This window comes from Lissotriton helveticus, chromosome 8, assembly GCF_964261635.1.
Source record: "Lissotriton helveticus chromosome 8, aLisHel1.1, whole genome shotgun sequence".
Classification (NCBI taxonomy): Eukaryota; Metazoa; Chordata; class Amphibia; order Caudata; family Salamandridae; genus Lissotriton; species Lissotriton helveticus.
In genome coordinates, this window is record NC_136069.1 from 413,768,413 (window position 1) to 413,787,419 (window position 19,007).

At 45.8% G+C, this 19,007-nt stretch overlaps 1 protein-coding gene across 2 annotated transcripts in view; it reads right to left on the reverse strand.

Moving 5' to 3' along the window:
- The window catches only part of MRPS31 (mitochondrial ribosomal protein S31), a 185,458-nt gene that overhangs the window by 45,462 nt on the left and 120,989 nt on the right, over nt 1-19,007 (reverse strand). For both annotated transcript variants that reach the window (XM_078657248.1, XM_078657247.1), the window contains exon 4: nt 4,502-4,645. In XM_078657248.1, the coding sequence (XP_078513374.1) occupies nt 4,502-4,645 (144 nt within the window). The remainder of the gene's footprint in view (nt 1-4,501; nt 4,646-19,007) is intronic.

The following is a 19,007-nucleotide window of genomic DNA, read 5'->3' on the forward strand; positions in this document are numbered from 1 at the left end:
GGTAGCCCGGTTCATCTTCTTAGTGGCCCAAGGCGAACCAATAATTGCTTGGAAAAAAGGAAGAACATGTTTTTCACATACATGCTAGCCATAGGACAAATATGGACCAATAAGAAAACAGGCTCTTTTCTACATCATCTGGGAGTAGAAGGTAGAAGAATATATGATGATCTTCTAGAATTATCATTAGGGATGGATGATGGCCAAGCTGCCAATGTCTATGATATGTGAATACCATGTTAGATAAACATTGCGATAAGTAAGGAAAATGCTGCAATTTGGTTGAAAGAAACTGATAAATATAAGGAAACTATGAGAGACATAAAAAAAGAGGAGGTGATTGAAGTAAAAGAAGTGAAACATAAAAAACAGAACACGATTGAGAACTCCAATGGTATATCTAATAGTGGGGAATGCAGAACCATTGTTCATTAGTGTGGGCGTCCTGGTGTTATAGTTTATAGGGCTGTTATATACTTCTCTCCTGTTTATGTTTAAATGCTGCATCTTGCTGCAATTGCTATGCCAGTTCTAGAATGTGGCTGGCAGAGTCCGTTTTCTAGTGACATGGCTAGCATTTGGTCAGTTAATATTGTCCTGCTCCAATAAAGGATTATTTTGTATCTGCTTCATGAAATATGCGTCTTTACAGTGGTGACGAGGATGGGATTGAATGGGCACACAAGCCTGGAAGTGAATGGAAGGATGTGTTAGGAGAGAGATTATGGATGTACCGGAATACTCCTCATTCTGCCACTGAAGTGAGCCCTTTCCTTTTTTGAAAGAGAAAGATCCAGTCACCAAACTGTGGCCATGGTGGATAAAGAGGAAATGGGCAAAATAAATGCTCATGGATGTTAGGGAAGTGGCAGTGAGAGTAAAGGAGAAACAAGAAAAGATGAAAATTAGATACGCTGATAAATGGAGAGCCGAAGAACCCCCTTTTTTGGTGGAAGATAGGGTAAGGATACTCAAACCTGGATTTCCAGTTAAGGGGAGCTCAACATTTGGTTGAGCTTTGAGAGTTGTGAAAGACACCAAAATGAGCGTAGTCACTCAAGAAGGGAAGGTATGGAATGTAAGCAGAGTGGTTGGATATCAAGTTTTGAAGCGAAATGGCATTTAATTAAGAGGTCGTCCAATCAGAGGGAAGCCAATGTCTCTTAAAGATAAACATGCCAGTTTCAGGTCACTCTAAGCCGAACAATGTGAGTGTCTCTCCAGTGATGTTGGCAGTTACAGTGAAGATGTGGAGAATGTTGAGTTGGCAGCTGAAAGTAATGTGGGTGTTGATGTTGAATCTGTGGCTTCTAAGGTTAACAGGGAGTGCAGGATTTGTTACCCTACTGTAAGGTTTAATGACTATGTATGACTTTTGTTGCATTCTTTAGCCCTTCCTTTTGTTACTTTTGTGTTCTCGAAGGGGAAGGGATTGTTATAAGCTATAGGACTGTTCTTTTTTTCTCCTACTGTTTATGTGTAGGTGCTGCATCTTGCTGCTGTTGCTATGCTAGTTCTAGAATGTGGCTGGCAGAGTCGGTTTTCTAGTGACTGGCTAGCGTTTGGTCAGTTGGTACTGTTCTGCTACAATAAAGGATTCTTTTATTTCTACTTTGTGAAATGTGCCCCTTTACACCTGGGAATATTATTTCAAGCACCATGCATGGAGCCTGGAATGTAGTTTGTTGGAACTGTGGTACAAAAGGTCATCTGGTAAAATATGTACATCAAAAGGAAAAATACAGAGTGTAAAAGTGAAAGAGGAAGAATGTGAAGCTATATGGGAGATAGTACTTACAGTGGAGGAGGCCTCAAGAGATTGTTGATATTGACAGAAATGCAAGTCCTAGTGGTGAAATGAAGATAGAAAGTTTAGACAAACTGGAGAAGGTATGACTGTCAAAATGTTAGTTGATTCAGGAAGTTTATTCACACTAATTGGAGGTAGAGTTATGAGACGAAGCTCAAAAGAAGGATGGAGGATTTGCAGCAAGCACACATGAAAGCTGTGGACTGCGAGGGAAAAAGAATAGTGATAATAGGCATTAAATGGATGGATATAAAATTAAAAATCAATGGAGAGGAAGCGTGATCATAAAGAATGAGGGTTCCGAACTTTTAGGATGGGGTGGGGCTCACAGATGTGTGTCGTTGGCCTACGTACGTTTCGGTGAAACCAAATTATTATCACCTTCTTCAGGGCCAATAAAGTACATATTCCATATTTAGGGTTGTCTGGGGGTTTCTATATGTCTTGCAAAAAACAGAAGGCATTTTTTTGATCCTCCAAGGTATGGAGCAGTCCACACGGTTTTTAAAGAAGCAAAGATGATTCTGCCTTCGATAGCTTAAATCTTCTATGTGATATGAAAGTCGGTGGAGCCAAATTTGAGAAGATTTCAGCCAGATCTATTTATCCAATTTTTGAGGTTGTAGTAGCTGTCACTGCACCCTAATTTCAGAACAGGATATAATGGTGTCTCAGTGTTCTTAAAAGGTGATTGTTTTTGCCTTTTGTGAGTCTTCTGGAATTTTTATCCATGAGGAGCCAATCAGAGTCTATTGCTTCCATTCACGTCTGTTACTGTCTGGGACAACTCGGCAGACTCATCTTTGATTCTTTAAAAACCGTGTGGACTGCTCCATACCTTGGAGGATCAAAAAAACGCCTTCTGTTTTTTGCAAGACATATAGAAATCCTAAAGATGGAATATGTACTTTATTGGCCCTGAAGAAGGTGATAATAATTTGGTTTGACCGAAACGTACGTAGGCCAGCGACACACATCTGTGAGCCCCACCTAAGAATCCAAGTCAAGAAAACGACTATCTAGAACTAAAGTGATGGACTTGTGTTTGTGTTCAAACTATGGAACGTTATGACAAACAGAACTAGCGAGTGGGACTCTTGCTCAGATGTGTTTTTATTTTGAATTTGTTTTGTATGGTATGATAGTTGGTATGTATGAGAGGAATAAAAGGAGAGAATGGAAAAATGATGGAGTGACAAATCTTTCTTTTGGGGGTTACCAAATACAAATTCGTGTTTAGAAAAGTCAAGGAATGTCTTTTTCTAATTGAAATGATAATGTGAATGTGTTTTATGCAATATGTTTGTTAATATAATTCCAAAAAAAGTGTGGAAATATAAAAAATTAAATAAACAAAAATATTTTTGATAAATAAACATCATTTAAAAGAAAGTGAATTTTTGTGCTCTATCCTGCATAGCAAATATTTTGATTAGAGTTATTACCATTTGAGAGATCAGACAGGCTTGATAATAGGTTGTTCTCTTTGTATTTGTCTTTGTATCTGTTTTGATATGACGTCACATGGTCAATGGAAATGTTTTAATGGGGGAATACATGAGTTTGTTTGTACTGCATTTACGGCGACAGTAAAAGTACAAAAAAAAAAGAGTAAAAGCGAAACGTTTATGTATAAATAACCAGATTGTTTATTATATGTTATTATTGTATTGTTTAATTATAATGTTTGTATTTTTGAAGGGGGGAAGATGTGTCGAGATTAGAGATATTTTCTGGTACATCATACCTCACTGTGATGTAATTAGGATGATACAGTGGAATGTTGGGGGAGGATTCCGGGAACTGCGGTTGAAGTTGGAAACTGGCTGGAGGTTGCTGTCTTTAGAAGAAATAAAGCAGACTTCTTTCTTGAGGCTTACTTCGTGGATTACTACATGGTGGACAGCTATGTCTGGGCAATATGCTCCCCATTAAAGCATGGTTGTCGGTCAATATGTCTGAGTGATTTCAACTATCTCCCATTGTCATAAACTTTCTTAGGGTTCACGTTTTTCTATTCCGCCACATATTTTTCCTTATGCTGGACTAGCTTTCTTATGACATGCTTGCTTGCTTATATGTCTGTTTTTTAAATGCCCATGAATATATGCCAGATTAGTGTTTCATTTTGTAAAATCAATGCATTACTGTGAAATATGGCCTACAGGTTGAAAACCAATGAAGTACGTGAACGCCAGGCATTACCCTGAAATCAAGAAATAAAGAAGCAGCAGTTGAATACACTGCTCATATAAACCTAAATTTAAAATGTTTGAGCAGGTAAAGAAACCAAAAGGCTCAAGCTGGCAACTCACACAAAGCTGACCACAGTGCTATCCGTCCACATCATCCAATTAAACCACAAATATTTTTGAGTACTTTATTGCCTAAGAATTTTCTGCACTACTTGTCTAAACATTCAACTGAGGTTTTTGCCAGCATACTATACCCATTTATGATGTGCTGGTATGCAGGCTGATGCAGTTTACTGCTTGCCAGCTGCTGTTACCGGCAAGACTGATTGAGCATGGTTGTGTAATGCAAATTTTGTGGCAAAGACCACAGAACTTCAAAAGTAACCATGACACCTCATGAGTAAAGCAGCAAAATAAGCTCCATGCAAGAGTAACAGTCAACATTTGGAAACTTCATAGGCATGTCTAGATGAAATAACAAGGTGAGCATTGTTACCTTTTGACACCAGCAAGTTCTTGAGTGATGCCTCTGTTGAGTGTATATCCTTTCCCATCATCGTCAAATCGAATTTGATTGGCAGGCCTGGACCCAGGTCGGACTGATGGGCTTTTACCAATCCTCATTTCTGAGATGATATTACTGTAAAAAGGAGAAAGGGCTACAAATTAATCAACTTTGAGAGGTTGAAAGACAGAAATAAGAAATAATCCAATACTGGTCATGAATTCTGTAAGTGTTTATTTGCTCTAAAGAATCGTGCGGAGTCTTTTATATGAATCATTATTTTGTATTTACATTAGTGGCCTTTCATCAAGAGAAAAACAGTTGTTGGGTGGAAATGTCACTAGCAATGTAAAAGGGCATGTTGTTCTGCCGGAGTGTCGATTGCCTGTGAAACTAGTATCTTTCCCTCCAATTTGGCCCGGTCATCAGGATAAGCTAGCGTGTGAGGTCTAGGCCTGTCACTGACAATGAGAGGTCTGGGACCTGTCCTGTGGCCTGGAGTGGTGCACCAAGTGTTCAGTCATATCTGGCAATGGACAACTGTTCTTCCCCCAGGCACATCACATAAAATGGAGATTGAAGCATACTATCTTTTGTGAATTTGTAGTGTGGTCAGACCTTCTTCTCTGTCAGTGAGAGGGTTGTTTATTTACTCCTCTCATGTCAAGTTCCACTGTTATGTGAAACCCACACCTTTGCGCTGACAATGCATGTGTATGTCAGTTGTGTCTGAATGTGCAGTGCATGCGTAGCACATGTGTAGTAGGAGGACTCTGTGTACTGGGTGAGCTGACTGAAGGCAGAGAAATGCATTTTGGATGACCCTGGTTTAGCATGGCACAAGATGGAAGGTAAGGATAGTGTTTCCCAGACAGTGGAAGTTGCTACCCCTGCATTCCTGTAGCTGGAGGGTGGAGGCCATACACTGAAGCGAGGAGGATGGAGACAGGGCTACTTTTCATAATTCCAGGAGGGCATTTTTAGCAAAGGACTAATAATTAGCTTATCCTGAGCAATGCTACTAGGTGGATGGTAGGAGTGAGAGATGGTGCTGCAGTTTCCGTTATCAATATGAGAAGATTTCTACACAGGAACTGCTATCTTGTTTGCCAGATTACTGCTTCAGGAAGGCCGATAACAGCCATCAGACACATTCTTATGACCATGTTTTGTGTAACAGGAGTTTGGAGCCAGACAATTTCTACCTGCTGTGAGGGGCATCACTTTGAATAAAGCAGCCTGGAAAGGACATTTGAAAGAGAATCAATCTAAACCTAGTCTGCAACCTCAGACAGTGGATCCACATGTCATGTCTGGAAGACCTTTATCTCGATTTCTTTTTCTGTATATTCATCTTCCTCTTGTGTCTTCATCCTTGCTCCATCCAGTGGAATCAGTGGAGCTGGTACCTGTTGAGTCTTCATCTGTCTGGTCTCTCTTGGTCCCTTGGTGGAGTATAGTTTTCCTTTATGTAGGGTTATACCCTTTCTTGGGAGAATCGTTTAAAATCTTTTCCCAGTCTATTTATCATACTTTGGTACACTACAACGTTTTTCCTTTTCACAAGCGATGCCACTCTCCATATTATCGGGCACATGCACGTACTTTGCTATCGTTGAAAAGATGCAAGAAACGTACGCATTTCTCCAGTGCACATAATGGCCAGATGGCATAATCGTCATCATTGTGCACACTTGTGGAATTTTAGATCGTGAACTAAACATCATCTGCGCCATCTTGTCCACTCCTCAGACTCACGTATGAACATACACGACAGCCATTTTAGGTACCATAATCTCCCTGTTCACGATCGATCACCAGCGCACTTCCCTGACCCTGCAAGCTTCCCCCATGCACTTTGGCTGACCCCGCATCCACATGCGTAAGTCATGAACCCTCCTCTTCCTCATGACTCTGTCTCTAGGAATCACGCCCCGCGCCTGACCAACACCTCCTTCCGATTATCCACACTGGTCACACTGATCCTTTCCTTCCATGAATACCTCTCCTTTGATGACCCCTTCCTCCGAGCCCGATTGTCTGTACGAACCGCTGGTCATCCCTTGGCCTGAGGATACAGTTTATTGCCCACTACTGTATGCACTCGACCCTTTTCAAAGAAGCTACTATTGATCATGGCCTCCCCACCCCTTGTGATTCGATCAGGCACACACATTCCAAAGGAATCGGCGAAACACTCAGCTGCGTGATAGCCCCCTCCTGTTGCATGGGGGGTGAGGACCTCTACTGTAGCCACATGTTGGAATGAGCCGGAACTGGGGGGGGGGGGGGGGGTACTGGGGATGTCATCTTTCACTACTTCACAATGTCTTTATTGTAAAAAAGAACGGTCTCATTCATAAACCAGTGTATAAAAGATCACGCCTCAGAGAGGCTTACAGAGAGCACCTCGAGACAATACCTTGTTGTCCGATCTGATGTGTTCTGCTCCGTCGGAATAAAACGTGTTTCCTGTCTTCCTGTCTCCAGCGCCTGCCTCTTTATTTTGATAAATCTTCATAAGGTATTAGAGGCGTTTAACGCCGGGCAAAATTACTTAAGAAACATCGACTAAATCGCCTGACCATTTTTGCTGACCTTCAACAATTGGCGTCCCAACGTGTGGGGCCCATCAGCGACACGTGGATCCGGTGGGAGAGGTCCCAACGACAGAGTGAACGACTGCAACGATCGGAAGAGCTCCTGTCCAATAGACCCTCGTCTGACAGCCGATCATCTGAACTTCACTGGTTCCGAGCAGACCTCTCCCCGAGTGATCTTCGGTCCTGACTGGGAACCATCAGGAGTGCCACGGTAGCAGCAGAGAGTAGAGGACGATCGGGCGCTGGAAGCGGAAGACAAGAAACTGTCCATGCGGTCCGGGTAAGGTCGTGTAACACGACAAACTAAGAAATATTTGATTGTTTGATTGAAAATACTAGTATTACTCTCCGAATTGTTGGTTCTCTTGGAGATTCTCTGTCTGCAAACTGAGAGGGATAAAAGTATTCTCTCTTCCTTTGCATGCAGCGAAGGGTAGGTAACGCAGGCTTTTGCCCCCGTTGTAATCCGTCGTGCCTATCTTTTCTCCCCCACTGATTGATTGTTTGCCCGAACATTGTTTGTTCGAGAATTGTTTTTCTCGAGAATTCTCTGTCTACAAACGGGGAAGGGTAAAAAGTATTCTGTCCTCCTTTGCAGATAGTGAAGAATAGGTAGTGCAGGCTTTTGCCCCCGTTGTAACCCGTCGCGCCTATTTCTTTCTTGCCATTGATTGTTTGATTGAACGAACATTAATTGTTCGATATTGGTTCTCTCTTTGGGTATTCCCTATTTGCGAATACTGCAGAATAAAAATATTCTGTCTAGTCTTCACGAAGTAGTGAAGGATAGGTAGTGCAGACTTTTGTCCCCGTTGTAACCCGTCATGCCTATCTTCTCCCCATTGGTCAGTAGTTGGATCAACCCGGACCGCTTATTAGAGATGAACCATCCAGCTCCATTGGAAGGCACCCCTAATAAGGACATGTTCACTAAACAAGGACTAGTCGCCATAGCTTATAGTAAACTATGGCATAAATATACGAAAAGGGACCCCAAAAATCAGTGGCCACTGATAGGTTCTTTTGATGATCATAAAATAAAAGCGCTAGAAGCAGCTGTTAGAATAAATAAGGCAACACCCACTATGCTCGATAGTATCGGCATGTGGCGCAAAGAAGCAGAGCAACGAAGGAAAAGAGAAGAAACAAAAATAGGGAAAGAATTGCGAAAGGCAGCCCACCTGGCAGCGAAGGAACTAGATGAAGAGATAAAAAGGAGAGAGGAAGTTAGACAATTGCAAGAATCAGGGTCGACAGGCCAATGCCCTGTTAGGACCCCCTCTACGCTCTACCCAGAGATGCCCTCCAAACAACGGGCAAATGACGAGTTACTGCTAGGTCCTCCGATCATCTACATGCCCCCTTCTTATGCCCCCTGCCAGCCACTGGCACAGCACCTACCAGTCCTGAGCACGGGCGAGGGTGACCCTAGCGCTAGTGCCCCGGCCCTTACGGCCTTCGCACCAGCCACATCGGTAACAACGTCAAATGAACTTGAGACTAGCAAGCAACTAACGGCCAGACCAAATAGGTTGAGCAAAGACGAACGGGATGGGATTGATAAGATAGCAAAGACACTGGTAGAACGGAAAGAGAGCGAAGAATATGCGATGGATATGTGCAATTCACATGCCGGCAGCCACAAACGGCATTTCATTTTACGGTTCAGCTTCCACACCCTGAACGCATATGAGGATAGGTATCAAACTAAGGGTCCTGCTAAGCTGACAACTCTATATAGAAAGATCGATGTTGGAGATGGGACTGAGCATGACGTGACGGACCTCTTCATGCAAACGCTTGAGGTCTTCCGCCACATCACTGAACAGAAATCAGAGGTTAAGCTTACTGTCTCAGTCCCGGATGAGCCCCCATTAGAAGTAGCCAACGCTATGATGCCTATCAGAGAAGCCGCCCCCTACTGGGTTCCCCCAAGAGGTCAGGGAACAAACGACGATATTAACCACGCAGATGCAAAAGGGAGGGTTGTGTACAACTGGGTTTATCAACCATGGGATCGACAAGATATTTTAACCTTTAGGCAAACCCTGCCCGATTTAAGAAAGAACCCGAAAGCCTTTTATACCGAACTAAGTACAGCCTTGGGCTCAACCATAATGACTCTAGCGGACATTGATTTGTTTTTTGGGTTATGTCTGCCGGCTGACGTGTGGAAGCAAATCCGGAAGGCCAACCACACAGATCTGTTTGGACATACCTGGAATCAACTCGGTGAACTAGATAGGCAGCGAGAGCCCGGTAGGAAACCTGTAAAAGACATACTGGAACTCCCGGACAAAATAGTGCAGAAGTTAAAGACATTGATCCCAGAGAGAAAGGTAGACTGGTCGATAGTCACGGCTTGCCGTCAGAAACCCCAGGAAGATGTATCAGAATATTTCTCCCGATTTGAGACGGTGTTCTCCGACTACAGTGGCCAAGACATGACCACCGCAACCGGACAACACCTATTCGTGCAAAACTACGTAAAGGGGCTATTACAAGAGGTCTCCCAGAAGTTACAGACAAGCGAGAGTAGTTGGGGGGCCTCAAAACCTGCGGCTATCCTTCAGATGGCTCAGTATTACGAACACCAAAAGAACGAGAACGAGAGGGCAACAGAGAAAAAGAAAAAGGACTTAAAGGAACGAGTGATGATTGCCCAATTACAGGGAGTGACTCGAGGAAGGGAACAGTATAGGGGAAACTACCAGTCGAATGCCCCTAGGAATTCACGCCCTAGAGACCGCACACCCACACCTGGCGCTCCACTAACAGACCTCGATGAGAACCAGTGTGCGTTTTGCAAAGGATTTGGCCACTGGAAATCTCAATGCCCGGTCCTCCGAGAAATGCTTAAGAATAACGAGACAAGGGACATGACAAATGGCCCCAGGACTAGAGGGCAGGGACGAGGGCACACCCACGACACCAACAGCAACCAACCTGACAGACCGAACACATTTGACCGCCCCCGACAGAATCAGTGCCAACAGTCCGGCTGCGACAATGCTCACGACTTTGCATAGGACTGCCAAGGGCGAGGGAGGGATCCAGTCGAGCTCTGTGTTGACCAGCAAGGTCCTTATGTCACCGCTAAGGTCCTGGGTACAAAGTCTCCATTCTTGGTAGACACTGGAGCGACACGTAGTGTATTATCAAAGCGACTGATTCCAAGGGCACCCTTGTCTGGCTCACACATTACATCGATAGGTTTCGATGGAACGCCCTCCACCAATCCCCTGTCTGTACCTATCTCCTTTGACCTAGGAAACAACCCCACGGACACAACATTTCTGCTCTCTTCCAACTCCCCTGACGCCATTATGGGTATTGACTTGCTAAAACATTTCCGAGCTACTATTAGATGTTCCCCAGATGGAGTCCGAGTCATCCTGTACGACAACCCGAGCATGTCCAGATCCTGCCCCGCACGACATATGTACTCTATCACTGATGCTGACCTAACCTTGCTCGACACCCTACCCCTGTATCTATGGGCCAGAAACGATTCGGATGTAGGACGAATGATGATCGACCCTGTGCACATAACTGTTCGACCAGACGCAATGCTCCCGAAACTCCCACAATACCGGATATCGCCCGAAGGCGAGAAGGCATTGGTAGCGATTATTCAGTCCCTGGTAGATGCAGGAGTGGTAGAGGAGGTGGTTAGTAATGTTTGCAACAGCCCTATCCTACCCATTGTTAAGAAGCAAGGTGAGGGAGATGAGAAAGCGTACCGCTTCATCATCGACCTGCGAGAAGTCAACAAAGTGGTGGTACCACAGTACCCCGTAGTCTCAGACATCACCACCATTCTGACCCTCATCCCGTCCACTGCCACCACCTTCACCGTTATCGATCTCAAGAATGCATTTTTCTCTATCCCCATCCATCCTGACGGCCGTTATCTCTTCGGCTTCACATTAAAAAACCGTTCGTACCGATTTTGTAGAGCTCCTCAGGGCTACACTGAAAGTCCCAGCATTTACAGCCAGGCCCTCAAAAGACAGCTGGACGCCGTCCAGCTACCAGATGGAGTGGTGTTGATCCAATATGTCGATGATATCCTTTTGGCGGCCGACACCACTCCTCTTGCAATCACGGCCACTATCCAACTCTTGCACTTTCTTGCGGAGAATGGCCACAAAGTCTCCAAGAAGAAACTGCAGTTCTGCCAACCTCAAGTAACCTACCTAGGCCATCTCCTGTCCAAGGAAGGGAGGAAACTTACACCCGACCGAATCCAAACCATCCTAGACACCCCCATCCCAAAAACACAGAAGCAAGTCCGTTCATTGGTGGGCCTTACCTCTTTTTGCCGACAATGGTTACCAAATTTCAGTCTCATTATAAAGCCCCTACTTTCCCTGTTGGCCAAAGATGTACCCTTCCCACTCCCTTGGACCCCCGAATGCCAAGCGTCCTTTAAGGAGTTGCGAGATGCCCTTTGCTCGGCACCAGTCCTAGGAACACCAGATTACTCCAAGCCCTTCTCTCTCTTCACTCACGAAAGGGAGGGATGCGCATTGTCTGTTCTAACTCAGCCCATCGGCTCCAAACAACGCCCTTGTGCCTACTTCTCTGCCACTCTCGACCCAGTCGCCAGAGCTTTACCTGCCTGCCTTCGAGCAGTAGCCGCCGCTGCTGTCTCTATCCGTCAGAGTGAGGGAATTGTACTTTCAAACTCTCTCACGGTGTTAGTACCCCATGCAGTTGACACCCTTTTGAACCAGACCAAGACCCAACACCTGACTAGTGCACGACTGACGGGGTACGAATTGACTCTACTTGCACCCCACATCACTCTGAAGAGATGCACGACTTTGAATCCTGCCACACTGTTGCCCTTGCCTGAAAATGACCCCAATGTGCCCCCTATACACGACTGTGTGACCCTCACGGACGAACAGACCAGAAGTAGAATTGACCTTAGAGACACTGCCTTTACAGACCCTGATGGAGAACTATGGGTAGACGGCTCTTGTATCAAACTCCCAGATGGCACCACTTCAGCTGCCTATGCGGTGACGACAGCCCGAACAGTAGTTGAAACCGCCCGCATCACACAACGATCCGCACAGGCGGCCGAGCTAATTGCCCTCACACGAGCATGTATCATAGCGGCAGGAACCACAGCGAACATTTACACGGACAGCCAGTATGCCTTCGGGGTGGTTCATCATTTTGGGCTCTTATGGAGGGAAAGGGGATTCCTGACGTCCCATGGCACACCCATTCTCCACGGAGATCTAGTCTCCGCCCTGATTGAAGCAGTTCTCCTCCCCGAACGATTAGCAGTGATCAAATGCCAGGCACACAAGAAGGTGACGGACTTAGTTGGACAGGGAAACGCACTGGCCGACATCACTGCCCGAACCACAGCTGAGAATAGGACAACGACACGCATGTATGTGACCAGGTCACAAGCAGAAAAATGGACTGACGCTAGGGAAACGATTAGGGACATCCAGTCGGCCAGCACACCTCACGAACTGACTGAGTGGGCACGGGTGGGTTTGAAGGACGACGAAGGTTGCTGGCGGACAAAAGACACAAACAAATGGTTGCTGCCTGACTCATACTTGATCCCCATACTGACTATGGCACACTCCCCTGCACACATAGGTTCTGCCCCCATGATTGAACTCATTTCCAAAGTTTGGCACAACAACAAAATCTCCGACTCAGCCAAACGCCTGGTCCAGCAGTGCCTTATCTGCCTACAACACAACCCCGGGAAAGGAACTGTGGTACCCCGGGGAGGGTTTGGGACCCCCGACCACCCCTTTGAAGTCCTTCAGATGGATTACATCCAGTTGGAGAGATGCCAAGGCTTGAAGTATGTACTAGTCATTGTATGCGCCTTCAGCAAATGGGTGGAAGCCTATCCAACCCGTGATAACACAGCCATGACTACTGCCAAAGTACTACTGAAAGAGTTTTTCCCTCGCTACGGCCTTTGTCGAATTTTATGGAGCGACAATGGCCCCCACTTCATAGCTGAAGTTATCCAACTAATCCTGAAGGGGCTGGGGGTAAAACAAAGGTTTCATGCGGTCTTCCACCCCCAATCCGCTGGCCTAGTTGAGCGACACAATGCTACACTGAAGCTGAAACTGTCAAAAATAGAGGCCACCACAGGGCTTAAGTGGCCAGATGCCCTCCCACTGGCATTGCTATCGATGCGCTCCACTCCCACTAAGCACCACTTGACCCCCTACGAGGTGGTGTTTGGACGACCAATGAACCTCTGGACCGCCCCCAAACCAACCTCCATTCATGACGTCCCCGACGTCCTGCTGTCAGATTATTTGTGCAAATTAACTAAAACGTTGTCTGTCATTCATCAACAGGTGCAGCAGGCCATCCCCGATGCTTCCAGGGGCCCCGGTCACGATATCCAACCGGGAGATTATGTTCTAGTCCGGAACTTTCAACGAGCTAAGAGTCTGGAACCCCGGTGGACGGGCCCCTGGCAAGTACTGATCACCACTCGGACGGCTCTTCGAGTGGAGGGAAAGAGGCACTGGCTGCACGGCCATCACTGCAAGAAGGTCTCCTCGACCCTGGCCACGACAGAAAACGTCGACACCCAAGAAGAGCTCTTGAACAAAGACCGACCATCACTGAACTGCTATCCTGATACAGAGGCACTTGAACTTGCAAAATTCTCTGATCCCACTGTGCCATCCCGGGAAGGGTATTTCCTGCGTCGAAAGGAGGGAGCTTCGGCTAAGTAGGCCACTGACTAAGTTAAAATCTCAGAACGGTGACCTAAAACAACCAAGGGTCACCCGGAGAGAAGCTAAACAAAGTCTGTGGTTCTGCCCACTACCGAGCACCTTGAAGATGAAGATGATGGAAGCGCCAGATCAGAAGATGATGGAAGCGCCAGATAAGAAGATAATGAAAGCAACAGGAAATACCCACTACAGGAACCCAAAGACTGACAATTTGCACAAATCAAAGACAATCGCCTTCTTCATTGTCTTCCTCTTCTGCCTCCTCCTCATGACTTCCTTCTGGATCTTGGAGGACAGCTCACCTGCTCACCAGACATTGCTGGCCACTGTACAGCCAACCACCATGAGAGAGCATCATTTGATCCCCCTTTCGCCTCAGCTCCGAGAGAGGCGTAGGGAGTTCTGGAACAATTCCTTCGTGCAACTGCTGCACCAGCACAACCTTGCTACAAATGCCACGAACTGCTGGATCTGCGGGTTGCTCCCGCATGCCACTGAACACTCTATACCTTTCATCCCTTCTCCTTTCTCAGTTCATGGCTCCTGCCTCGCCTGGTTGATCCTCTTGCAGGAGAGCAACAAGGACAACGCCGCTTCCGGTCAGACAGTGTCACACTTCTACTATGTGTTCTGGCTGAACAAAACAGGAAGAACGTCTGCCCCCATTTGTCCTGCGGTCTCAGGTTCCGCCTTCCTTATGAACATTCCTGCCAAAGAAAGAGTCGAAGTGCAAGTACTCCACAATCCAGCCAGACCCACCTTCTCCCACCTGCGGAAGCAAACAGCTGCCACCCTGACCGTGGCTCTGTCTGTCATCAATGTCACAGGACTGGTGTGTCTCGAAGGCCAGGGAACGCAGCTGGTGGGACACAGTTCCTGCCGCATCACCAGAACATTGGTCTCAGCTGATCCTCCTTCCTTTGTTGCTTCTCCAAATATGTACTTTGTTTGCGGTACCAAAGCTTACACCTGGCTCCCGAGAGGTTGGAGGGGTACGTGCTATATCGCCTTCATTCTTCCTCCCACGTATGTGGCCTCAGCCTACCATCACCGGCAAAAGCGCGCCGGAGACATTGAACAAGCCGACTCCACCGGAGCACAGTTCCTGGATGCAGCAAAGGGACTTGTTCCTCTGTGGGGACCAATGGCAAACAGCCGCGCTATCCGACACCTAACTCAGGCAATAGAAACAACCATTAACATCACGGCTGGCGTCCTTGCTAACAACACGGCTGAGCTTCAGGCAGTCCGCCTGGTGGCTCTCCAAAACCGCCTTGTCCTAGATGTGATTCTGGCCGACCGTGGAGGAGCATGCCGCATCATCGGCTCCAGCTGTTGCACCTACGTGCCAGATAACTCGCCTTCAGTCTACAAAGCAATTGAACACCTCCACAGACTATCCTCAGAGGTTCACCAAGAGCAAGAAGGATGGTCGCTTGGAAGCTGGTTTTGGGACACTTTGAAGGACTGGGGATGGAGATTGTTTACATTTATACTGATACCAGTTGTGGTACTGTGTGGATGCTGCTTAGGTATCCAATGTCTGCCACCTTTGTGTTCACTCATTTCTAGCTATATGTGCCCTAAGACTTTGGACTTCAGAACTGAGCACATGAGTCCCCTCTATGAGATAGAAATACGTGGTCCTATGGGGATAGATCCGAATTGACAAACTGGCGAGACATGTTAAAAGGGAGGACTGTGGAATTTTAGATCGTGAACTAAACATCATCTGCGCCATCTTGTCCACTCCTCAGACTCACGTATGAACATACACGACAGCCATTTTAGGTACCATAATCTCCCTGTTCACGATCGATCACCAGCGCACTTCCCTGACCCTGCAAGCCTCCCCCATGCACTTTGGCTGACCCCGCATCCACATGCGTAAGTCATGAACCCTCCTCTTCCTCATGACTCTGTCTCTAGGAATCACGCCCCGCGCCTGACCAACACCTCCTTCCGATTATCCACACTGGTCACACTGATCCTTTCCTTCCATGAATACCTCTCCTTTGATGCCCGATTGTCTGTACGAACCGCTGGTCATCCCTTGGCCTGAGGATACAGTTTATTGCCCACTACTGTATGCACTCGACCCTTTTCAAAGAAGCTACTATTGATCATGGCCTCCCCCCCCCCTTGTGATTCGATCAGGCACACACATTCCAAAGGAATCGGCGAAACACTCAGCAGCGTGATAGCCCCCTCCTGTTGCATGGGGGGTGAGGACCTCTACTGTAGCCACATGTTGGAATGAGCCGGAACTGGGGGGGTGGGGGGGGGGGATACCGGGGATGTCATCTTTCACTACTTCACAATGTCTTTATTGTAAAAAAGAACGGTCTCGTTCATAAACCAGTGTATAAAAGATCAGGCCTCAGAGAGGCTTACAGAGAGCACCTCGAGACGATACCTTGTTGTCCGATCTGATGTGTTCTGCTCCGTCGGAATAAAACGTGTTTCCTGTCTTCCTGTCTCCAGCGCCTGCCTCTTTATTTTGATAAATCTTCATAAGGTATTAGAGGCGTTTAACGCCGGGCAAAATTACTTAAGAAACATCGACTAAATCGCCTGACCATTTTTGCTGACCTTCAACACACTGGGAATACTTAGGAATTGTACATTAATAAAAGAAAATTCCTTCCCAACGCTACAGTGTAGGAACTTACCGATAACCCAGCGCAACTCAAAAACATGTTTACCAAAAACTGTATTATCACTACGGTATTATCAGGGCATGAGTCAGGGGTATACGCAGGTACACGGCGTCCACCCACTATTTTCACAGGGTGGACGCCAACCCCTGCAAAGAAGTTGGGCCCCACAGAAATATGCTGAACTTGTCCTGGTGTAAGAAACCGGGACACGTTTAGTAGCGCCTGCACATTGTCTGGTTTCCATTTCTAGCAGCAACGTGCAGGCAGTGAGAGGGCTTTTTTTCCACCTCCAGCCAAGCCGAAGTTGAGGGGCCATCCTTTGGTTTGAATATCTTGACTGGAGGCGGCCCGGAACCTCACACAAATGTAAATGCCACAGAGAAAAACAAAGGCACACAGCTTGCTATCTCTTCACAGGTACTTAAGAAAGGCATGCTTTTGCCTTTGTTCCGTCGCTGTATAGAAGTGCAGACACCGTAAGACTGTCAGACGGGGTGGTCTGTCCCAGTATTTACACAAACAATTTAAATAGCACTATTTTATAGCGCTATGTTGTGATGTCATGTGCTGTGATGGCACACGTCGTTACGTCACTTGCGTAGTGCCTAACTTGGTCAGTCCCCCCACTTCTTTTTATAGGACTTGTGCCCTGTGTATTATATAGTCGCAGAGCACTATTTAACAGTTTAATTGATGTTCCCTGATCAATATCTAAGAACCCACAGTCCAAGATGCGCTAGTCGTTTACATATAGTACAGCTTACCGTCTCTCAGATTCTATTGACGTGTAGTAAGAAGATATTCCATTCCACCTCAAACATATATCGTAGAGACATAGGCAATATACATATCACATTATAACTGCAAGTTGGCTTAGCACATGTACTCCTAAATCACAAACTTGGACTATTAATAAAAGATATCCCACAAAAGTGTATGTAGAGACATGGTACCCCACCTGGTTTTAGAAGTTCGTTTTAGAAGTTTTAGTTTATATCCACTTTCTATTTATCTGTATTTTGTCACTTCTGCATTAGCTGATCCCACGTAACACAGACGATATCAGTAGGTATGATTCGTGTGAATGTGTACACAACTCTTGATCTCTCTTTATAAGATAACACCACCAGGTAATGAATAGTGTTATCAATCTGTGAATTATATACAACAAAAAGGACGTATAACAAAGCGCATTTTTTGATGTATTTGTATTTTTCAGGGGACACCAATAGACGCCCCAGGATGATTGCGCAAAAAGCATTTAAAACAGAGTTCCAGGGGGATAGTGTACCAGCAGGTACCCTAGGGATCTGATATACATTTGGTCAACCTATTCTTGATTACACCACTGAGGAAAATAGTAATAGAGGGTCTCCCTACTAATTTATGAAGAGACTCAAGTCTGCTGTGGCATTCTGTGGCTTGAGTATCAGGTGCTGCAAAGGGTTTTCACTAAAGACTTCCAGTGTGGACTGCCATTCATGATGAAATGTACTTCCTTTAGTGGGCCTTTTCTGTATTCCACACATGTGCAGTGGACACGCTTGCTATATCAGAGACCCTCTGTAACTTCCTCAGGCATCACGAGTAACATTGTTTCAATCGCCAGGGAAGTTTACTAGACTGGTTTTGGGCACTGGCAGGTCCAGGGTTAGCAGGGCATTTTGGATGCTTTAGCAACTATGGAGCAGTTTTTTCAGGTTTCCCGATGGGCGTTTAATAGTTGCATTTCTTAAGTTTAATTTAGGGTTTTAAAAAAGTATAGTTCAAGGAAATTACAATGATTTCAAGGCAAACAATTGTTTAAAAAAAAAAAGAAAGACTGCTAAGGATGCCTGCCTTTTTATTGTTGGTGGGTTGAAGATGTAGCCTCTTCCCAAGTCAACACTAGTTTCAGAACCAGAGGAGTCAGACTCTCCTATGAGCGAGGGGGAACAAGAGCAATGTAAGTAGCAAGAGACTTCTCTGGCAGAAATCTATATTTGGGTTTAGTTTGAGAACTGTGTTACAATTAAATCTATTCATGAGGTTATTGTGTCTATGATTAGAGCCTGTTTGTGATGAGACACACAATGCTCATGAGCACAGCCCTCTTTCCTCTGGATCCCTGGAAACCAGAAAGTGTTTTAAACAAGAAAGAATGTTTCTGAGGCAACTCGGTTGCAGGAGTGTTTCTCAACTTCATCAGACCCTGCTGGAGATTTGTCATACCAGACAAATCCCCAAAAAGATAATTCGAATCGTTGGGCAAACAGCAAGATTTTGATACCATTTAAGAACCTCTGCAGTATGGGCCCCCTGTTGATGCTATTTCACCATAGTCCAATTATGGGGATGAGTCGGATAAGGATGGCCATTACACAGTTTTTCTATCAGTGGGTACCCCAACTCCTTCTGGAGGCTTGTACGCAGTAATCTTGGATATATTGGGACAGCCATATGTTGGCCCTAATGTTATTTCTCATCCTACTTCCGGGAACAGACT